The 23969-nt window shown below is 46.4% G+C and overlaps 1 protein-coding gene and 1 long non-coding RNA gene across 6 annotated transcripts in view; one reads left to right on the top strand and one right to left on the bottom strand.

The window, feature by feature from the left end:
* Nucleotides 1-1226: 1226 nt before the first annotated feature.
* Nucleotides 1227-22471, bottom strand: LOC118096937 (uncharacterized). Its single transcript, XR_004693991.2, has 3 exons — nt 22285-22471; nt 12605-12884; nt 1227-12218 (listed from the first exon to the last, which is right to left on the bottom strand). It is a non-coding gene; the product is annotated as an uncharacterized LOC118096937 (long non-coding RNA).
* Nucleotides 21428-23969, top strand: part of ARHGAP32 (Rho GTPase activating protein 32) — a 217028-nt gene continuing 214486 nt past the window's right edge. The window contains exon 1 of one of the 5 annotated variants that reach the window (XM_060268467.1): nt 21428-22119. In XM_060268467.1, the coding sequence (XP_060124450.1) occupies nt 21896-22119 (224 nt within the window). In that variant the 5' untranslated portion in view covers nt 21428-21895. The remainder of the gene's footprint in view (nt 22120-23969) is intronic. The other 4 variants (XM_035139369.2, XM_035139370.2, XM_035139366.2 and 1 more) reach the window with 4 other exon arrangements.

Raw genomic sequence — 23969 nt, 5'->3', positions numbered from 1 at the left:
GCTGCAGTTTGGGGATGCCTGATCTGGAGGGACACAAGTCTCCCAGTTCTGGAGCAGAATGTTGGAACAAATCCTAGTGTATCTCATTGGGTGGTCTTGGACTGGTTCTGATTCAGGGTTGGGGCTCCTGTGGGCCTCCAGATGTTGCTGGACTCCCAACTCCCAGGAGCCCTGGCCAGCATTGCCAATGGTCAAGGAGGATGAGAGTTGCTGGCCACCAACGTCTGGAGGGCCACAAATTCGCCAACAGTGGAGATAGAGCATGGCTGTTAGTAGCCATTGATATCCTCCTCCGTGAATTTGTCCAACCCTCTCTTGAAGCCATCCAAGTCAGCTGCTAATTACTACATCTTGTGGGAGTGAATTCCATAGTTCAACTATGCGCTGTGGATGACATACGACATGGCCTTGTCCTGAGTCAGAAGCATGCCAGGCCACATAGCAAGCCTCTCTGGATTGTGAAGCATCTTTCAAAATTACTTTGTGAAATGGCAAGGAGGGAGGGAAGGAGCTGCTGTTTAAATGGGAAAGTGAAAAAATCCTGTGAAACATGCCTAAGCCCTTGGGTGTGTCTAAAAAGCTCTTTGGATCTTAGCCTAATGCTAAAGAAAGTTCCTGCAGTAGCTCTGATCTTTTACTGCAGGGCTTTTGTGAAAAGGATGCAGCCCCAAAGAGACAAGGGGGGGGGGAGTCTCTGTTCCACACATTTTGACATTTCCTTTGAAGGGAGGAGTGGGGCAAAGAATGTCTCTCCCTGAGGACGCATGAGAGCAGTTGCCCACACCACTTTGTGTTTCTTTTCCTGCTGTTTTAGATGTGGCAGACATTTTGTGTGATCCTCCCTTGTCCAAACTTTAACATTCAAAAACTTTACTTGAAGAAACTTATAGAGGAATTAAATGGCCGCATGCTACTACAAGTCTTACAGTCTCTTCTTCTAACTTCCAAACAACTGTATTTTCCTCTCTTTCCAGAGCTCAGCACTCAGCCTTCTGTATCTCATTTAGCTAGGGTTGCCAGACTCAATAGAGGACAGGACTTCTGTGCCTTTAATTGCCCTGCTCTTTTTTGAGTCTGGAAACCTTAAAGAGAAACCAGCAGATCCTTTGCTTGGAAATTAAACAAAGGGTCTGCTGATTTCTCTTTAAGGTTTCCAGACTCAAAAGAGAGCAGGGCAATTAAAGGCACAGAGGTCCTGTCCTCTATTGCGTCTGGTAACCCTACATTTAGCCCATGCCTTGCAGCTCCTATGAGAGATTTCCACTTTTACCTTCTCCTGCTGTTTTGCTGTCTTTCTTTCAAGCAGAGAAGAAACACTCCAACGCTCTATTCAACTTAGCAGTGTTCACAGTGGATCTTAAAACACAGTCTTCTTGCTTCACATAAAATGAAGTCTCTCATTCGCTAGATACCTCCCCTGTGACCAATGTTAGCCAATCACATGAGAACTACTAGAGAACTCCCTAGAATTGAGTTACCAACTAATCAAATGTAAACACATAGTAATGCAAACAAGCATTTACAATTTCAGTGACTTAACATGGCAGGCACAACGTTCCACTGTGTTGGCAAGTAAGTAGTTAATGGTGCAGGGAGGGGGGCAATTTTTGGCTGCTCTGAACAAAATACATTAGAGGCCTGGTCTGCTTTTCTGTGGCAGCACTCTCTTCAGTGTGGAAACAGAAAGTGTGACCACAGCGAACAAGGAGCTCATCAGAATGAAAGCAATCTGGGAGTATAAATCATTTGCCCAGTGCAAATAACTGTCCTCAGGTGTTTACACAGCCAGTTCACTGGGGCTGTTCATTCATACATACATGGACTGGCTATGTAAGCTCTCTGGGAGGCAGGGCAGTGTAGCTGAGAGGAGGCCAGGCCGATGTTGGGTTCAAGAGGGGTTATTTTTCTAGAAAAAGAGGTACCAGAACTTGTTGAGCTTTTTTTAGGGAGAGGACTTCTCTTCTTCGACCACTTGCCCCAGCACCGTGGAAAGAGGTTCCGGTGAGTTCCAGCTTAGAAAAATCCCTGGGTTCAAGACTCCTTTTTTACATGTGGAGGAAAGTTCTGGTTTTCAAAAGAAACCAGCACCAGACATTTCCAGTGGTCAGTTCCCAATCCCAACATTTAGCTCTTACTTACAATCAAAGGGTTAATAGTAATGCCCTCAAAAGATGAGCACCTGGCTGCTGTTTCAGGGTGCCAGGTTGGTGAAGGTTGGTATAGAGCATACAGTATATGGCAGAGGTGGGGAACCTCTAGCACCAGGCCAAGCCATGCCCACCTGCCAATCACTTGGCATCGTATATGGCACCATGCTTGGGCAGGTAAAAGTGGCTTCTGAAGCACCAACGATCACCTGATGGTTAGGACTTCAAAGTGCTGCACAGGGGCTCCCAGGGCTGCACTTTGAAGCCCCAACCATCAATTTTCCATGCAGAATGCCCCATGGCATGGCATCTCCAGTGAAAAGGTTCTCATGGAACAGGGCTTGGAACGAAGATGCCTGAATTTCTGGAGAGTTGTCATCGGGATTGACCGTCCAAGGTGGACCAATGCGCTAAACTCAGTATAGAGCAGTTTCACATGCCATTCACCTGAAGAAGACCTTGGTGAAGATTAATTTCCACCCAGATTTTTAAAATTGTAATTCCAACGGTGTGTTGGTAAATCATGAAGCTCAGGAACTCATCATGAGAGCTCATCCATGTCCCCAAGGAGAGTCCAAAAATGCAGGCAGCTGTGTTGATCCATTATATATTAATACCAAAAACCAGAAGTACATAGCATAAGGCCCATTTTATTATTATCAGCTGTCAAGTGTAGGAACATGAATTAGACCATTGATCCATCTAGTTCAGTATGACGACTATCAGCAGCTCTCCGGGGTTTCAGGCAGAGGACGTCCCCAGCCCCACCTGGAGATATCTGTAGGAAATCCCTATTCCTATCCCAGAGTTACAATTCCCAGAGTGGTTTAAAAATCACTCAGTCTTTAGGTTGGAAATTGTAGCTCTGTGAGGAGGAAACAGTGTGTGTGTCCTACCGACTCTCAGCACCTGTAGCCAATTACACCTCCCATAATTCTTTGGGGGAGAAGCCGCAACTGTTTGAAGTGGCATCATAGTGCTTTAAATATCTGGTGTGAGTGTCACTATCACTGAGATCCAATTTGCACAGTGAGCACAAGGGGCATTGCATTCCCATTTACACATCTCTTCCCCCACCCGCCTGTGGCATTTGATACAAACTGCTGAAGACAGAAACTGTGATCCAACAGATAATGTACTAGGCTTGGACCCAGGAGTCTGGATTTACAATCCTGCTCCATCCAAGAACCCATTGGATGGCTTTGGGCAAACCATTATCTCCTGGTTCCTCCACAACCCTCTTCCATGCCCTCTGGCAAGACGGGACCACTAATGCCTCTCTTCACGAGGCTTTGGGGATTTTAACGCTCTTTGAGCACTAAAAATAAAATAGAAATTATTAATAATAAATAAGTGAAATGACAGCTACATTTTGGTCTTCTTTTTCCTGGGAAGGAGGGGTTTTAAGAAAGCATACTTAATGCATCATCAAACCACATTAAGGCCAGAACCAGGTAAGGCCAGGAGTCTAGTATCCAACTTCCCAAACTAACTGAACCCCAGAATATTGTAGTTTTGTTTTACAATGAGAGCTTGGTTTTAAAAATGGTGGTGGTTGGGAGCACTCTGGGCATCATAGCCTAGCTGTATAACTTTTTTTTCCAGCACAGCAGCAGCGATGCCATCTGCTGGAGTGTCAGGACAATTGACAGATCCTACTTGCTGTGGCAATGGGAAGCTGGGATAATGAGTCTTTCAAGTTTGCTTAGAAAAGAACTTGAAAACTCATTATCCCTGCCTGTGAGAGATTAGCACAGAAGAAGTCAGAGAATTGGGGAAATATCCAAGCCCTACTTATATTTGACGGAGTTCCTACTTCAGAGAGCAGTTCAAGTTCTTTACAATATGTTTTGCAGTTCCGGTTAGAAGCTCAAGGTTGTGTTTCAGCTGATGGAAGGTATCTCACTGAAGTTTTACAGAAGGAACCTGGGCAATCAAAAGGGAGCATTGCTGAGTTCAGGGGAGCTCATTGCCAGGAAACAATGAATAGGATTGCAGCCATACTGGTCCCAATAGCCTATGTGCTGCTTCTCTTTCGTATGTGTGTAATGGTTTGACACAGCTCCTTGGTGGCTCTCCTCGAGAGCGTGGCAAAGCCTCTCAGGTTAAGCTCCTGTGCTTCAGAATCTACCTCTTCACCGCTGGAGGGAAGCCAAGAGCTATGCCCAGGAGCTAGAGCTCATTTATGCTCCCGCACAGTTTGTTTAATTAACGTTTGCATTGGAAAGAAAAAGCAAATTAAGGAATGAAGTGTGCATGCATGCATGCACACGCACGTGCGCACGCACACACACGCACAATTGTCAGGGGAAGCCAGAATATGCACTGTTCCAGCATAACCAGCTTGGGTTACAGCAAAGTTTGTTCCTTGCTGGGGGGCTCAATCAGTGACCTTAAACCAGCCTGCATCTTAAACTCATCCACCTGGAATGCATCAAAGTGCTGGGTCAACCGTCTGCCCCCCCCCCCAATAAGGTATTTGAGAAATAGTTCCACAGTTTGCACGTATATTGTGCACAGCAACAAAGGAACTTAAGAACATAAGAATAGCCTGCTGGATTAGGCCAACGGTCCGTCCAGTCTAACCTCCTGTTCTCACAGTGGCCAACCAGATGCATGTGGGAAACACGCAACCAGGATTCAAGCACAAGAGCATCTCTCCCCTCCTGTGCTGTAAAGTGGAGGTCAGAGGCAGAAGCGTAGCAATGGAAACCAAGCAAGAGTCAAGATCCAAGACAGCAACCAGCAAAAGAGAGCAGGGGTGTAGGGAGGACTCTTGCAGCAGAGACAAGTCTCGCAGGTTTCCTATAGAAACTGAGGTGGTGGCACAGGACCTAAGGAGCTGGAGCCTGCTTGCTGAGAGCCCCGGTTTGAAACATCTTCCCACTGGTGGAAGCATCCACAACTCAGGCTGGCAGTTGCCCTCAGAGAGCAAGACCTCAAGGAAGCATGTGCTGTCGTTGTGCGATCGATCAATCGATAGATGATAGATACTGTGTAGATATTTGCATTGTGTACAAAAGTACAAGGAAATAGTAAACAACTAAACAGATAAAATTGCCAAACTAAGTTAAAATATATACAATTTAAAACACAAAGACCACTGTGTGCTATATATGTATGAGCTTTGGGTATGTGTGTGTAATTAGCCTATTATTTGTTAGATGCCTTGAGAATCATTTCATTAAAAGATGGAATATAAACCTTCAAAGTTGTGTGTCTAAACTGGCCCTCTGACCAACACTTGTTTACCCCATAGTAATTTATTTTGCTATACAGTGGTACCTCGGGTTAAGAACTTAATTCGTTCTGGAGGGCCGTTCTTAACCTGGAACTGTTCTTAACCTGAGGTACCACTTTAGCTAATGGGGCCTCCCACTGCCACCGCGCGATTTCTATTCTCATCCTGAAGCAAAGTTCTTAACCCGAGGTACTATTTCTGGGTTAGCAGAGTCTGTAACCTGAAGCGTCTGTAACCCACGGTACCACTGTAGATCTTGATTTATCTGAGGAGAAATGGTTTTGTTGTACCCCAGGGAGCTCAGGACAGAGGTGATTTCCTCTCACCGTATAAGAAAAGGAGAGTGGAAATAAAATAGTGTTTTATTACAAGAGCACCAAAGCAACTGTGGGGAGAGAGCCTCAGTGGGCACGTAGACATTTATTGGAGCAAATGGCGGCAATTGAGTTGAGAAAGAGCAGCATTCTTAGGTGCATTAAGTCAAATGATGTGATATAAAGGAGAAAATATTTAAAAATAATGGTAGTTATTTTGTCATTTATGATTCTTTTAAACCCTTCCTATTTCGGCAACATGAATGCACAAGGAGATGATCTGCAAGTTAAAGCCTAGAGTGGCCAAAAAAAGGAAAAGGAAATATGTCACCAAAAAGAGGACAAAAAGATGATACAGATTTGCATAATGTTTGCAGTTGCTAATTTATAGGGACGGATGCCACTTTGGAAATAATTACTGACTTAAATAGACGTGCAATACATTTTACCATGGGTGGGAAGATGATGGGCAGCGGGCTCAGTGCTCAGCCTGCCGTCCAGGTGACGGACAACTTGAAGCCCTGCTCCCTGCCCTGCTCTCCCCCTTATGGTTCTTTAAATAGACTTGGGACTGGACAGCTCTTCAAGCTGGCAACTGTTTCAAAGAGAGGACTGACAGCTCTTCAATTAGGGGACTGTGCACTGCAAAGTAAGGGACACACCCTAATAACACAATCATATGGTTTCCAGACAGGGATGTCTACTTGAATAAAGTACTGGGGGGGGGGGCAGGCAAGACCAACCTCACACAACTGATCACAAGACAGACAATTGAATGCCATGTCCATCAATTTTGGGGCCCCCGGCCCCCTCCAATATGTTAAGGGACCTTGACCCCTAGGTGTTGGCTCTTATGTTTCCAGACCCTTTATAAAATTGTTTGCCCTCCTCTGCACACGTTCCAGCTTTTCAATAGCCTTCTTTAATTGTGGCAGAACTGGATACAGGACTCCAGGTGGGGTTTGACCAAAGCAGAATAGAGTGGGACTATTATTTTCCTTGATCTGGATACTAGACTTCTTTCAATGCAACCCCCCCCCCTTTTTTTTTTTTGCTGCTGCTGCATCACACTGTTGGCTTATGTTAGGCTTGTCGTCTGTTAAGACCCCTAGATCCTTTTCACATGTACTGTTGTCAAGCCAGGTGTTCCTTATCCTGTATTTGTGAATCTGATTATACCTGCCTAAGTGCTGAACCTTACATTTGTCCCTACTGAAATTCCTTTTGCTAATTTTGGCCCAGTAGAACTGCAGCTACCCTGAGTTGCAGCCAACGTGGCCAGAGATCAGGGACTGATGGAAATTGGAGCAACCTCTTCAAAGCCACAGATCCTCCTCCCTGCATGGAGAGTATTTGCAGGGCCGCCTCAAGCATGTCGGGCGCCCTGGCATGGAGATTGCTCCGGCGCCCCCGCTCCGGCGCCCCCCGCGCCCCCCAGCATACCCCTAGAGCCGGCCCTGAGTATTTGCATCACAGCTAAGACTGTCTTAGTGTTTTTCTTGCCAGTGATGCAATGGTGGTGCTTCCCAAGTCAGCGATGAAGCACATTGTCTGGTTGCTGTGAGGGGAGCTTTGCTTCTCCACCATGCAATTGCCGTAGCTGCTCCAAAGAGAGGCACAGACGTTATTTTTCCACAGCTGTTAATAAATAAGATGTTAACAATAAAGAATAAGATAAAATGAAGTCAGGAAGCTCTTTTCGAAAAAAAAAAAACAAGTGAGCAAATGGAGACAGCTCCTTTCCCCTGCCATTCCATGATTAATAGATTCTGTGATTCATCATCATAATAGGCTGGTGATCAAAATTGCCCACCTCTGGCAGACACACCATCTAATAAACATTCGCTGCAAATTTCACTCTGATATCTGTTTCCTGCTGTGATAATAAAGAGTGACTTGCTTGGAAAACAGCATCCTTTTGCATCCTGGATGCCACATATATCAGCCTCCCGTGGGGGCTCCTGCAGTCGTCAATGTGGTGAAACAGCAAGGCTTGGAAGCGGAGAGAGCAGAACGGCTAGGATTCCAGAACAAAGAACTGCCAGGCAGCAGGGGTACTGCACAACCCCACTGGGAAATAGGAGGCAAGGACAAAGGAAAGAAGACCATTGGAAGGGGAGAAGTGTTTGGCATCCACTTCATTTATCTTTAGCTCCCTGCCTCAGCTGTGGAAATTGCCTACCCAAAGTACGTGTGCATGGGCTGCTTAGATTCTGGCTCTTGGAACATTCGTTGCATCAGATGCTAATCTCCATTTTAGCAGTGTGATCTTCTGCCATTGCCTGGCTTCTCATCAGGCCTTCCTTTTCTTAATTATCCCCTCATGCAGTTGGCTGAAGCACCTATTTAAGCTCCTAAGATCATTGGCTTCATATCAGAAAGCAATTTATGATGTTCTTCAGCAAAATAGGGAGCTTGCTGGACCCTGCAGAACAGATGGCAGGGAGCGTTTCTCCAGGACAGCCCTGAATTCCTAATATTGCCTACGGTTAGTGTTATGTACTGAGCTGAATCCTAGAACAATAGGATTCAGAATCAGCGGGAGCTACCCAATCCAACTCCAGGTGGAAGTGAATCCGCAACCTGATTGGCCTGCTGGAGCAGCCAATCAGGCGGCTGGCAGAAGTGAATCTGCTACCTGATTGGCCTGTAGGAGCAGCCAATCAGGCTGCAAGCAAAAGTCAATCCACAATATAATTGGCCCACAGGTGTAGCCCTGAAGTAGCCAATCACGCAAGGCCCATTGTGTAAATAATGTATATAAGCAGATGGTTTTGGGAAAAGAGCCATTCTTCTTCTCCTCTTCTCCTTGATGACTATGAGCTGAATAAAGAGCATGAAATTCACTCTCGACTCCGAGTACATTTCAGTTAGGATCTCAGTGATTTTGCAGACCAAGAATTGCAGGTCAATAGTTCACAATAGTGCCTTAATTGTTGATCTCTCTTTCTCTCTCTCTCTCTCTCTCTCTCTCTCTCTCTCTCTCTCTCTCTCTCTCTCTCTCACACACACACACACACACACACACACACACACACACACACACACACACACAACATTGATGTGATTTAAACAACTATTGCTGAAATTATGATGACTCCAATAGCTGCTTCTACTCAGAAATGGCAGTGCAAAAAAATCTCCCTGCGTCTGTCCAACCTATGCTACACAGCTCTCCTGCTCTCCTATCAGCAGTATATGTCATGACTTAACAAGCTACATTGTGTATAGCAGTGGTGGTGAACATATAAACCCTGGGCCAAAATAATCCTGGCAATTTGGTCCCCGAGGCTATTTTCCACAAAACCTTGTCCAGAATGTGTGGGACAGGTAGGGGCATGGCTGGTCCAGCTGCATGGCCATTGAACTACACCCTCTCCTTGACAAGCCCAAGAACAACCCAGATAGCTTCATGGCTGAGTGGGAATTTGCACCCAGATTAGCAGCTTGCCCTCAACATATGTGGAGTTTGCAGAAGCTATGCAATGACAGTCTAGTGGGATCTGCTGATCGGAAACCGTCCAGTTTATGATGAGTCCATGGGGTGTAATGGTTAGAGTGCTGGGCTAGGATCTGGAGGCCAGGCTTCAAATCACTGAGAGACCTTGGGCCAGTCACTGTTTCTTAGCCTTGCCTGCCTCACAAAGCTGTTGTGTGGACAAAACAAGGAGGAGGAGAACCTTGGAAACATGGGTTGTAAATGTGGTGATGGACTCTATAGTCGAAGCTCATCAGACAAGCTGGTGTTCACTGGGAGTTAAACATCTTCAGGCTAATTTGCTTTGTCTTATTGTCAACAGGCTGTGCCAGTGAAAGTCAATGCAGAGACTATTTGCCTGAATTGGCCCATAAAGTTGTAGTGATTCAGCAGTCTTGCCAAAAGAATCCGATTGGGTTTTTTCTTAATCTTCCCAGTAATTGCCTGCCTTTCTCTTCTAAATGCTAGTGCTTTGCACTGTGACACATCTTCGGCCTCGTATTGAGGAATGCCAACTTCTCTACAGAGCAGAAGCACCTTGAACTTTTCTTCCTAAAAAATGCTGAAGGGCATGTCTCTTGTGCATTACTGACCGGCTTGGCTTTACAGCAATCTTTGTATCACAGTGACTCACAAAGCTCAGGACCTCAAGCTCCCATCCTGCTCCTAACTCTTCCCCAGGCTCGGCCTTGGCCTATAAGGTACTCTCAATATTGTTCTTTTCCTTCCATTGCATTGCTGTCTTGTCAATGTACTTTTCTGCCAGTCGGCACATGACTTCCTCAGTCCTGGGTAAATGCACAAATCTCTGCCAAACCTTTTCAGTTCTTACTTACAACACCTGCTATTGGTTTTCTCCAGAGCATTTCCTGCTATGGTTAAACCTCCTTTTTCTCTCTCACCTTCAACCTGCAATTGGTATTAAGCATAGCTGCCAAGTTTTCCCTTTTCTCGTGAGGAAGCCTATTCAGCATAAGGGAAAATCCCTGTAAAAAAGGGATAACTTGGCAGCTATGGTATTAAGATCTGCAGTATAAAAGCTTTGAGCTTGATTTCTATCTACAGACTTATCTTTACTGTGAACAGTACACTTCCCAAGTGCATTAATATATCTAGACAGAGGATAGCCGAGAGTAAAGATTATATTGATGAAGCCTTGGCCCAATTGAAATCAAGATGCTGTTTTTTTAACCTTAATTCCAGTAGCAGGAGCAGAGAAGTGACCAAACATATGGGAATATTTTTTGTTAGTTTTTTCATCCTTACAATATAATTGCATTAACTTATTTAATTTCTGTTTGGATAAGCAGCAAACTTTCAGTTTTGCACATCTGCATGCCACGTTAGGTATTTAAAGGCCTGAAAAGTTTTTAAATATTGCTACTTTTCTAGGATGCCTAAAAGTAAAGGCTCTTGCATCATTTTCTCCATTTGCAAGACAATCCCACTTCAGCCACACCCACATTCATAGTTTGGCTGCATCCACTTTGACCTGAGGGCCTAGACTAGAGGATTAGCCATAGGCCTGAGATAGGTTAGCTGCCCATTAAAGCAGGCATCCCCAAACTTCGGCCCTCCAGATGTTTTGGACTACAATTCCCATCATCCCTGACCACTGGTCCTGCTAGCTAGGGATCATGGGAGTTGTAGGCCAAAAACATCTGGAGGGCCACAGTTTGGGGATGCTTGACCTAAAGACATGTCATAAGAGGGAAAACGGATGAGGAAGAAAGTGGAAAACAGAAAACTCAGGTACCATTTCTTTGAGTTGTAATTACCAACTGAAATGGAAACAGTTCAGGGCCAGCAGGAGCCTGATGGAGAAGGGGAGGTGGGCTTTCAGTGGAGGTGATAGAAGGGACCCTGCTCCGCAACTGCTTCATCTCTGCAATTCTATTTACAGGATAATGGCTTCTCAAAAGCATGGCAGGAGGAGTAATGAGTCCACACCTGCTTCTGCACCAAAGAACATCCTGAGGCTAAACATACTGTAATAGCAGGTTGAATAACAAGGCTGGCATAAAAAGTGCAAGAGCAAAAGATGGCAGCGTATTGGACAACAGCAAACTAACTTCAGACAAGTTAATTTTTAAATGTTCTGACAAATAGGGGTCATGAATGCAGTATGAAGTTCTTGTTAATTACTGCAAACAATAATTATGGTTTTCTTCTTTTCTCTTTTCTTTTCTTTATGGCTAACTCTTGGTTGTGGTGGCATTTTCTGCTAAGGTGTCTCACGTGTTAATGCTGCGTACCTTTGAAGGATGCCTCCTCTATATTGTATGCAGTGCTTTTTTCTAAGAAAATGTTTAGGGGTACTCTCATTTTGACTCAGGAAAATCACCATTTTATAGTTCAAATCGGGGGAAATAAATGCAGTAAATGTACTTTGTACAAAAGTACAAAGATTCACAAAATGTTTAGGGGTATGCACCGCCCGCACCGCCCCCCAGGAAAAAAGCACTGATATGTCTTCAGTGTAGCAAACACTCTTTTGTTGTTATACAGGTGTAAACTGAGGATGGAATAAATGCAATTATTTGGTTCACAGTTTCTGGGAAGGGCTCAGACCAGGAAGCAAAATGTTCGACTTAAGCACCTCTTAAGTTACACCCAGCTGCATTGCTGACCCTCTTCCTCCTTCGAACACAGACACACCCCTTGTGTTTCTCTCGGCCTGTTTGTGAATAATAAAGACACATAACAATCATTGTGAAAGTGAACCTTGTCCTTTTCTCCTGTAGTGGAGATCAATTTCACTGAATTATATAAGAGTGAATAGGGAGCTTCACGGCGATCAGGTTTTAGGGTGGGATCAAATAACAGTGGGAACTGATCCACTGCAAACCTTTGGTCCCCTCCCTACTTGCAAATCCCTATTACTCCCAAGGTGAGTGCTGGTTACGAGCCAAACTAAGGCCATGCTTCATTTCACGTATACTTTTTTTGGTGTGTTTTTTCCTTTCTTTGCTGGAGTTGCAGTTAAAGTGAACTGATCTTTTTCTTTCAAGGAGATTAGGGCGCTTGCACTTTAACAGCTGTGGAGACAACAGGAATTCATCAACAGAAGCTTTTTGAATCCCTTCCTGATGAATTGTCCCTGCTCACAATGCCATCTTCTATTAACAAAATACGAAACATGCCCTGTCCCCCTTTAATCTGGTCAATCTAGTACTAGGGATGGTCAGTAGGGAGACTGGGGGCTGCAATGGTGGCTGGTGCTCCTTAGGACTGGTAGGGTGGAAGGCTGGGAGGTCAACATTAGGGGGAGCCAGAGCAAATGGCTAGAGAAGCTAGAGCCAATGAAAGGTGGAGCTAACACCTTCTGCTTTTGTCCCCACCCTCTGAAACAAAGAGGTATCTCAAACAAGAGTGACTCCAGGATCACTGAGATATGGGACTTTACACAAAAGCAAATACTTACCTGGTAAGGAAACACAAGTGGGTTTTTAAAAACTTGGCTCTGTAAAACATCTGCAGGAGGTTGAAGGTACGTTTGTTTTTTTCAGCTAGTAAGAGGCTCCTCTGGAGTGATCAGAGTTAATGCAGTCTCTGCAATAATATGTATTCCTGATAGTAAGTCTTCACCAATTGGCCATGAAGCACTCCGCCCTTATTATCAGCTCCCTCTGCAAAAGCAGCTTCAGGACTGCTCCATTGGGATAGTTCCCCCTGCTGCCCTTTGCCAATCTTCTTTCTCCCATCTGTGGACACATGAAAAACAGTTTAGAGGACAGAGCATAGGGAAAAGGGGGGACAAGCCAAAATATCATCAGTGAATACACTTGACAAAGGTCCCATATTTCGTCCTCTCTGGGATACTTAGCATATTTTGGCCATGAGAGTGCTCTAGCAAGCTGCTCCCATGTGCAAAGTCAAAACAAGGGAGCTGTTTAGACAACTCTCACTGCTTCCAAGAAAGCCCAAAATGCTTCAACAAGTCACTTTGGAGATCCTTGCTATGTGCATGGGAAGAAATCTCTATTGATGGAGCCGGCCCGATAACAAATCACTCCTGGTGATTTCTGCGAGTGATGTTGCTTTGCCTGTGCTGATATATTGGACTAATGGTACTGACAGGTTCCTCTTTACTGCCCCTTGTGCAAATGCCCTTTGACATCCCCCAACAATGCAGAGTTGCGGTGAGCAAAGCTGAATGACCTTTCCTTCCGGATTGCAAAGGGCAAGAGCCTAGTCATGGCAAAAAACAAAACAAAATTCACTGACTTAAGAATTTGAAGTCATTTCCCAAGTTGAGTGTTCTGGGCTCCAAGCAATGGACTCCCTCCCACCCCACCCCCCTTGTTCTATGTATTGCATTTCCTTTGTCAACAAACCTAATTGTCTTTTCTAAAAATGTTATTAATCTGACACATCCTAGGGATAGCTAAACCCTTGGTGTCCTCTCCCCCCCCCACTTTCCCTTCACCATGTATCTCCAAGAACATTTCCTTTTAATTCTTTTTTAAGAGCCTTCTCCCCAAGGCTGGAGAAGGGGAACCCTCTAGGTCTCCGTATCCAGTCCTCAAGATTTGCACTTGGCAACATCCACTTCTCAGTCTAGACTCCTCACTGGCCCTACTCTGAACCCTCTTTGTGTGCTTTTGCCTGGCCGGAACAGGATTATCTTCCTGTTTTCTTGCATGGATGGAGGCTGGAGGGAGTGGTGTGTGCATGTGTGTGGACTTCACAAGACTGCAATGTAGCCTGCTGTGCAAAGCAGGTGTCACACCTGTTGCTCCACCCAACTTTTCCCTCTGGCTCTGCCCGCCACTGGCATTTGGCCCCCAGAAGGCGAAAGTGGCCCCTTGGGCTGAAAAAGGACTCCCCATGACTGGTCTAGACCAGGCATCCCCAAACTTCGGCCCTCCAGATGTTTTGGACTACAATTCCCATCTTCCCCGACCACTGGTCCTGTTAGCTAGGGATCATGGGAATTGTAGGCCAAAACATCTGGAGGGCCGCAGTTTGGGGATGCCTGGTCTAGACATTAAAGTCCCAGCTCCTGCCCACCTAGAAGTTCGAAAGCACATCAAAGTGCAAGTAGATAAATAGGTACCGTTCTGGAGGGAAGTTAAACGGCATTTCCGTGCGCTGCTCTGGTTCGCCAGAAGCGGCTTAGTCATGCTGGCCACATGACTCGGAAGCTGTCTGCAGACAAGCTGTCTGCGGACAAACGCTGACTCCCTTGGCCTATAGAGATGAGCGCGCAACCTCAGAGTCCGCGACTGGACCTAAGGGTCAGGGGTACCTTTACCTTTACTCTACTGATTAAGTTAGTCCCCGAAATGAATTGGGTTATTCAAAACCTGCTTTAAGTGCCAGCTATTTTAATATTTAATAGATGGAGATTGTTTTCCTGCCCTGTGGCAGCTTCTTGAACTTCTAATTCAAATGACAATCATGCATAAATAACAGATGCAAAATAGCCGTGGCGCTCTCTCTCTCTCTCTCCAGCATGGTGTTCCTGTGTTGCAGAAGAAGCTGCCCAATTCTGTGATACAGAACCACCTCACTTTTCTCATATGTAGGCTCTCATAGTTCGTGGATTTAGAATGATCAACTCTGCGGTCTTGCTGTGTGCTTTGACTGCTATTGCCATCTGAACTCTTCATATTTTGTGCATATGCAAACAGCAAAACTGCACATGGGAAAGTGACCTGAGACTATGGGAAATAGTAGAAAAAAGGAAGAGGAGGAAAGAGAAAGACTGACTTTGTGGCCTCTACTTCCTGATCACATTATGTGAAGGAACTGCATTCTTCAAATTGCAGCTTATATCTAATTTCCAGCCTGGAGTAAGACTTGGATTCTACCGGCCTCTTGATTGCAGAATAGGAAAAGACAAGAAGCAACCTGTAGGCAGGACAGAATGTGAAAGAAAAAAAAAAACCTAGGCTACAGTTTTGTTTTGTTCGGCTGCCTTTTTAAAACTCTGCCAAGACGTTCCAGGTCAAGAAAAGTCAAGTTGCAAAGGTCATGGATATCAGCCTTTGACTTCATTGTCTCACACCACCGTCAGCTGCCTCCTAGTGCTGTGGCTGGTGCTGCCAAATAGGGGCCCAGCCTGGGAATTCAAGAACTGGCCTTGTGGAGCGTGTAATCAGAAAGCGCATTGGCCTTACCTAGAGAGCAAAAAGCAGGATCCTGAAACAGTGCAGGATGAATGTTTGCATGCATAATTCCTAATGCGTTAGCTTTAAGGGAACTACTCCTTTTGAAATGTTTCATACGCACCCCTTCCTAATTTTTCTAATGTTTTCTTGGTCACACAGTCTTTCTGGAATTGGATTCAGCATTTCTCTTTGTTAGAACAGCAAAAAATAGATTAGCACTCATCTATTACAAGCCTCCCTTGTGTATATCTTCCCCAGAAATATGGCTGACCTATTTGCAGAGTCTGCTGCAGAAGAGTAGCAGTGGGGGTGGGCTATGTTGGGGTGAACATAAAACAGAATGTGGCAGGCATTCTGCACACAGCTCTACTACTCAGGGCAAGGAACAATCAGGTACAGTGGTACCTCGGGTTACAGACGCTTCAGCTTACAGACTCCGCTAACCCAGAAATAGTACCTCGGGTTAAGAACTTTGCTTCAGGATGAGAAAAGAAATTGTGTGGTGGCGGTGGCGCGGCAAGCCCCATTAGTTAAAGTGGTACCTCAGGTTAAGAACAGTTTCAGGTTAAGAACGGACCCCCAGAATGAATTAAGTTCTTAACCCGAGGTACCACTGTACCTGGATCCTAAGCCAGTTTACTTGGAGGTAAGTCCTACTGACGTAAGCTGGACTTCATCCTAGGTGTTTGTTTAGGATTTCCAAAACCCCATAGGTTGCTTTTTCTGCATTTTGGATATGTTCAGCTCTCTGCCTTATTCGTGTCTCCAGGATTCTGTACAGTATGAAAATGTACCTACCCTACACTCCAGTGTTAGAAACTGAGATATGAAAGCTGGGAGCTAAATGGCACCTTAAACCTACCATAGGTTATTGGCACAACAACAGAATATTTAGGTGCACTTTTTAAATAACAAGAATACAAAGCTGAAAATGAATGAACTGCATCTAAAATATTATGTTCATTTTTCACAGGGTCTAGTCCAGGCATCCCCAAACTGCGGCCCTCCAGATGTTTTGGCCTACAACTCCCATGATCCCTAGCTAACAGGACCAGTGGTCAGGGATGATGGGAATTGTAGTCCAAAACATCTGGAGGGCCGAAGTTTGGGGATGCCTGGTCTAGTCCTTCCCCTGCCTACGCCCCCTAATACAGTCATACCTCGGTTTAAGTACACTTCAGTTTGAGTACTTTCACTTTAAGTTCTCCGCGGACCCATCTGGAACGGATTAATCCACTTTCCATTACTTTCAATGGGAAAGTTCACTTCAGGTTAAGTACGCTTCAGGTTAAGTACAGACTTCCGGAACCAATTGTGTACTTAAACCAAGGTACCACTGTATTCTTCAGCGGGTCTCTTCTCCAGTCTTCAGAGAGTAGCTGGAAGTGGGGAGGTCCTCCTTTTCTTGCACTCTACAGTTTTAATCTGAAACCTTAGGTGCAGTACTGTGCCCAGAGCTCAGAAACTGCTCACACTGATGAACTTCCCTATAGCAAAATGTGCCTAGAACAATGGGAGTTTCGAACACTGCTACAGTCACAGTTGGGTCAGTGAAATATAACATCCCAAACCAATGTTGATTCCTTCCTGTTGTTCACCACAAAGATTGGTGGTGCTTTGGTAGTCAGTTTCTTAGGAGCAGCTGCTGAGTACAGCATCTTTAAGACATTGTTAGTTTCTGTAGTGGCATTCTCCCAACATCTGAGAGAAGAGCATAACTTTCTTTTACAATTAAAAGTGTTATGATTGCACGATCAAGTGCAAGAGGGATTTGTGACATATTAATGTTTAATTGCAATTGCGACCAAAACTACTGAATTATCTATAATCAATGATTCCATAATTCATGAAAGGCACAGGCAGCAACTTATTGATCCGAGGCTGATCTCACACAGTGACGCAATGGCAAGGACCTAAGTCGAGTTCAAGTTGATTTAGAGCCATTCTGGGAACAGAGGCTGCTCTCGGTAATTCAGCAGGGGAACAGCACTAAAAATCTTTAATGGGAAAAGGAAAGAAATTTCAAAAGGATGCATTACAAGGTCTTCAAATGCTAAGAATTCCCCTGTTCTTGGAAAATATTATGCTGAGCCACAGTCCAGTTTTATTTCTCACTGAAATTTGCTATCCTTTACATGGCAGCTTAACTTCCCGTATAGTCACATATAATATCCTACTACCATATCAGGCCTTCTTAAGAATGCTTGCAATAGGGTTTACAAAATGGGTTATGATGGGATAGCAATCCCCTATCTTAATTTATGCTTTTTTTACAGTTAAGGGGTGACTCGGGTGGAAAGAGCATGTAGGCAGCTCCTGGCAAGATCAAGGTATCCTTTCTCAAGCTGAATGATCATATTTACAATGGCAGTGTTTGTAGGATGTGTGGTGTATGAGGTGTCATGCTCTGTCTTGTCCACCTTTGGTTCCCAGCCTGCACTCAGGTCTCATCTGTGGCTCCTAGAAGCTGTCAGCGTGCAACAGCAGCCAGAACCTGGGAACAGCTTCAACTGGCCGGCAAAACCAGGTGATGGTAGCCAATGGGTCTCAAACCCTTGGTGAGTTAGGGACTTTCCCTGCATGCAAAGACAATCTCCAGTGGATTGAGCAGATGAGACCAATAATGGGTCCAATGGTCAAGAAGGCAGTTCCTACATGTGCTGGGGAGGGAAGTGATGGGCAGATGGGGCTCTTCAACCTGGGAAAATAGGCCATCTAGGAGAAGGAAAACTCTGATCCTAAACTTCTGCTGCCTTGCAGGATGTCTTCAGGAGAAGAAAAGGCTAAGGAGTGAACCCTACACAAATCTGGAGTGGAGTCTCTAAGACTGTGGAATGGTGCCTTGTATGCCTCCTTCTGGCAACTCCTGAAGCCAATCTAGTGCCAAATGTATTTATCTGCTTTCCTTTGGACTGTCTCAGCGAGGCAATATTGTCGTCTGGGCAGTCCAGAACCTCCATACTGACCAGGCTTATGCCCCAGGGAGGTCACTTCGGTGCTGTTAATGCAGTGGTTTGACTTCACCTCTGTAAGCGCATTCCATTGTCTCACGAGACAGATGTATAACAACAACAACAACAACAACAACAACAACAACAACAACAAAGTTTGTAGGGGAAGAGTTCCTTTTATACAGAAACACAGTGACCTTTCAATGTCCCAAATACTGTATTCCCCCTCCCTGGAGGTTATGATGGCACAAAAATTGCTTTTTAAAGTGCCTTCTGAAGATTTACCTCACTAATATTTTTCATGTAGCATGGTTGGGCTTGGTCATGCGAGTTTTACGGGTGGATTTAATGTATTCCCCCCCCCATTAATGTTACATTTTATGTATTTTGTTTTTATCTCCCCACCACCATATTCAAATTTTGGGTTTTAAAAAATATATATATTTAAAGAAATAAAAAAAATTAGGAATAACTATCCTGAACACCCTGCCCCGCCCCAGCTAACTTCTGAATCCTACATATTAGGACTGGAATCAGTATGATGCAAGGCAATGTGAAGAAATAGCTTTAGGCTGCAGTAACTGGAACAGCCCAGCTCACACACCCATGCATGAAACTCACCGTTGACTCAGCCAAGCCACATACACTTCCAAGCTATAAATGTGCTATGGTTGCCCGATGACTCCTTCCCACCTGACTATACCTCTCCAGATTATTCTTCTGTGCTGGGGTGAAAGTGTTGCTCATTGAGAAGGTAGACCTTCAAATATGATAGGAGACCCCCTTCCAAGTTATACTGAATGGTGGCTGATCACAGGCCATCATTCCATGTCACAAGGTTTCCAGGATTTTGTGTGCTTCATGTGCTTTAAGTGTATTGTGGGGATGTGGCCACATGGCAAAATATCAGAGGCTTTATGGAGGTGGCTGCAGTAAGGTGTTTGTGTGTGTACATTCTTTTGATTGCAAAAGAATAAAAATAATGTGAAAGTATTTTTTTTAAAAAAAAACCATTTCTGTTTCCTGTTAACCTAAGTAAAGAGTTAAATACTGAGACCCCAGCACAGCAACAGCTTATTAGGCTGGGACCACTCTTTAAAATAATTAGGCAAGATGCTTCCACTGACCCTTGGACCTCCAACACATCTTACACAAAACCACTTCCATGTACATAGAAAACTGGCATGTTATGTAGGTGGGTTTCAGCCCTGACCTGCTAGTTTTCTATGTACTGTGTGTGTGTGTGTGTGTGTGTGTGTGTGTGTGTGTGTGTAAAAGCATTCAGTCCTGCAAGCTCCCATCTGCAATCTGAAGTGCTATACCGTAGGCCAGAAGTCCCATTTAGTCCTCCAGAACGGACTCTGTAGTAAGTGCACATAGGATTTCAGCAATATAGGGTAACCCTAAGCATGCCTACTCAGAAGCAAATCGAGCTGAACTCAATGGGACTTATTCCCACAGACAAATTGTTATGGGAGTAAGCCCCATTTAGACACAGAGTGGGACCTGCTTTCATGTTAGCACATACAGGATGACACTGTCAATTTTTCCTTTCTTTCATTCTCTCCCACCTTGTGTAAAGCCCCACCCATTCCCTCTAGCTCTCCTCTCCTTTTTGTGTCATGTTTCGAAAATTTACAGGTGACGTTGGGTTTGTACACATTCCCCTATACTCTACTTCCAGTGTGCTCCTCTGGTTTGGGAGGCGGTGAATCATAGAACTATAGAGTTGTACGGGACCATAAAGGTCACCTGGCCAATCCCCTTGCAATGCAGGAATCACAACTACTGTAATCATGTGTACAAACTTTAGTCACAATCCATGTCTGTTCTGGACTTCCTTACGAAATGTTGCTTTCCAATGTGTTTCCACCCAAACCAGCTTCAGTCCAAATGCAGAAAAAAAAACCCCAACAGTCTAGTCGTAGATGCCATTTAAGCCAATAATGTGTACACAGCTTTTGTGGGTCAAATAAGGTACTGTATCACACTATGAAGCCCCCCCCCCCCCTGATAAAAGCAAGTAACCAGAGTGGTCCTTGTGTTAGTCTGTTGCAACAAAAACAGCAGAGTCTATGTTGTGGCATCAAAAAGACTTAACAACTTTTATTATGCCATAAGCTTTCGTGAACTAGTTTTGTGTTAAGTCTTTTAAGGTACCACAATATCTCTTTGTTGCTTTTTGTGTTGTTGATTTTCAGATTGTGAGCAGAGGGGCTCATGTTTTCTATCTACTGTAGTTGTTATAATAGCATAAAATACAGCATAACCCCATGCACACTTCTTCAAAAATAAGCCTCATCATCAAGTCCAGCAGGGCTTATTTCCAGGTTAAGAAGGTATAGCTGGGGTAGGTACACTTTGGGTTTGCAATGTAGAACCTACCAGAACCCCAAGATTTGCCAACTTGAGCCGTGTTGTAAAAGACAAACACAATGAGAGAACTGGGTACCCTTGAACACACTCTGAGTCTGGGATGGGTTTTCAGTACCATATCTGATTGGAGCTCACAATCCTTTGTCACTAAAGCCCACTGCGGGTTAGCCCAGGTTTTCTTCATCTCAGCTGCCTAATTTAAGGGAATGGGGAATTTATGTGTTGCAACTGTTGTACATCCAAATCAAGATCCACACCATACAATTAAAACGGACATTTAAAGCATATGACTTCTCCCAAAGAAGGAAGACTTAAGACAGCAAGACATAAGTAACTCAGTCGGTAGAGCATGAGACTTAGGGTCGTGGGTTCGAATGCTACATTGGGGTGGGGGTGGGCTGGATGACCCTCAGGGTCCCTTCCAACTCTACGATTCTATATTATTTCACTGCTTTTTCTTCTTCTTTTATAACTGCTGCAAGAAAAACCAACAGCGCCAGACGAGGCCAGCCACCCCTTTTGCAAGCTGGGATCGGAGCGCATCCAGCCCAGAGATCCCGCCTTCTGCCCACGCCCCCTCCAGGTACAGGATCGCACCCAGTCCCTGATCCCTCCCCCTCCCAACATGGCACACTGAACGCGCCCCCTTACTCCCCCCAGGGCGCTCCACGCAGCAGGAGGAGCTCCTTTCCCCTCCCCCGCCCCGCGCCGAACTCCCGTCGCCCCTTTTCTCCCCCACCTTCCGAGAGAGCGAGAGAAGGGGGCGTGGTTTGGTCGGCGCGCATGGGCCTTGCGCTTGCCTGGCTGCGGCTCCTCGCCTCCTCCTCCTCTCATTCTCCCTCGCGAGCAGCCGCCGCCGCCGACCCTTCCCCAGTGCGGGAGCCGGTGTGGTCGTGGCGCGGGGCCTCTCTCTCTCAGTCGGGCTCCCCGCTTTTTGTGCTGAAGCGCCGACAGAGCGGCGGGAAGGGAGAGAGGGAGGGGCGCTGAGGAGAAGGGCAGAGAAAGAGCGGAGGGCAAGCGGTGCATCCATCCCCCCACCGACCTCAGCTTTCATTCCGTTTCTCCTCAGAAATAAAGAGGCGGCGCTTCATCCCTCCCCTCTTCTCAAACGGTTAATTTTTTGAAAATAATCCGCCCCTCCCTTCATCTCCCCTCCCCCCGCCTCAGGCTTTTGTTGTGTGCGGGGCCCCCTACCTTTCTCTCCCCCCCGGCCTCTGGTAGGGAGTCGGGGGTCTCCCGGAGGACGATGAGGCGAGGCGAGGCCGGCGCGGGATGCCCCCTCCAGGCGGACGCCCCCACGACGCGCCACTGAAGAGGAGGAGCAGGCGGCGGCGGCGGAGGAAGACCACCACCGCCGGGTCCTCCAGCGAGAGGCGGCCGAGCGGGCAGGAGGAAGAGGAGCCGCCGCGAAGGGCAGCGCCGCCGCCGCCGCCGCTGCTGTGGGCGGGAAGGGGCTGGGAGGCGCCGCCGCCCCTCGCTCTCCCCGCGAGCAGGAGGTAAGTGCTCCTACACACCAGGGGTGGAGAGGGGGGTTGGGGGCCCGCCATCCGGGCCACGCTCACCTGAGAGCAGCTACCCGCCAGGCACGCCAGCGGGGCTCCCTCCCCAGGCAGCGTGCACAGCCGTTGTTGCAGCAGGGCTGCGATCCAGGGGGCGCTTACCTGAGAGAGAGAGACAGCCGCGCTGGAGGAGCTTTGCTCCGGAGCCGGCGTGCAGCGCTGCGCTCCGGGGCACGCTCGCCTGACAGAGGGAGGGAGGCGCCCCTGCCATTCCTTGGAAGAATCGAACATCTTTAAACACCCCCCTCCATTGAACAAGGAGGTGGATTCTACAGATCTGGCCCTGTGGGGCCTCGTGTTCGGGAAGGGCGCCGCGCTGTGGGGCAGAGGGGTGCTGCTGCACCGCGGGGGCGATTGCAGGGTTGGGCTAGGCTAGTTTCGTTACGTGTGTTTCCCACGGGTGGGGAAAAGGGAGACCGGTTCCTGGGGTCCCAGGGTGGGACTGCCGGGTCTTGCAGCCCTGTGTGTGTGTGCGTGCACAGGGTGCCTTGGGTGCAAGCTCCTTCTTGAGCGCAAGTGGGGTTTGCTCCCAAGCAAACGTGCTCTGGCTTGGCGGTGGAGCTGGGATGTTGTGCACCTGCATGGCAGCTCCAGCTCGGTGCAGGATGCCCTCTGGCTTAACGGGCGGCTCCGTGGAGGTCCGTCTGTGCATCTTGTTTGAAGAATCTCTGTAGAGGGAGAAGTCCTTTGGGGGTTGGGATGGCCAGCCTGTTGGGATCTGTGCCTGGGGGTGTGGGAGCGACTGCTCTCTGAATGCTCCTTAGTTGGGGTTCCTGGCGTCCAGTTGATAATCTGTCGCATGGAACTCCACATGGAGATCCAGATGCTTAGCAGACATTTTTATTCGGAAGTTCTAAAGTGTTCAGTCTGGCTTACTTCCACATAGGTGTCCAATCCCATTGTGTTCCATTCAGCAAGTGCCTTTCAGATGTACTTAGTAAATGCAATTGGGATTTTGGCTGTGTATTCCAGGAGTTCAGTCTGCTAACCACTGCCTAACCTCCCTCACTCTCACATGCCTAAAAGCATCCATTTCTCTCTTTTCTTTCCTGTCCCTGACCCATTGCCTTGGGTCAGTTTCATTGGGGTGTCTTGGGTTAGGGGAAACCTGGGATGCTTCCATGGGTTTCCCTGAAGGCCAGAGTTGCTTCTTATACTAAGGGAATCTGTTAAGGTACATTGACAGCATAATCCAGGCATCCCCAAACTTCGGCCCTCCAAATATTTTGGACTACGATTCCCATCTTCCCCGACCACTGGTTCTGTTAGCTAGGGATCATGGGAGTTGTAGGTCAAAACATCTGGAGGGCCGCAGTTTGGGGATGCCTGGCATAATCCTATACAGATCTACTCCCACGTAGACCTACTCCCAGGTGCATGTGAAATTAGGATTGCAATCCTGTACCAAGTTACCTGGAGGTAAGCCCCAATGAGTAGACATGTCTAGGATTGTGCTTAGACATCCTTTGTAGAAGTGTTTCCAGAGGAAATCCACACACCCCACATTGAATGTGTGGTATATTTATATGTGATGCAAGGTTATGTCCACAAAAGCTTATACCATGCTATATTTGTTAGTCTTTTAAGTTGCCAAAAGACTCGTTTTTTTCTAAAGCTGTTCATATACCGTAGCCAGTGGGTTGAGGATTGTAGTGGATTCGTGGGTTGTAGTGGATTCGTGCTGGACTGTGTTCTCAGAACCTGTGGAGAGATTTCCTTGAAATCTGGAGGTGTGAGTGTGGATGAAATCTTGACCTCTTTATGAGTTGTGGAGAGTGATGTTACTG

The sequence above is a fragment of the Zootoca vivipara genome, chromosome 15 (genome assembly GCF_963506605.1).
Source record: "Zootoca vivipara chromosome 15, rZooViv1.1, whole genome shotgun sequence".
Taxonomy (NCBI): Eukaryota; Metazoa; Chordata; class Lepidosauria; order Squamata; family Lacertidae; genus Zootoca; species Zootoca vivipara.
The sequence above is the reverse complement of the archived record's forward strand: the minus strand, read 5'-3'. Positions and strand labels throughout refer to the sequence as shown.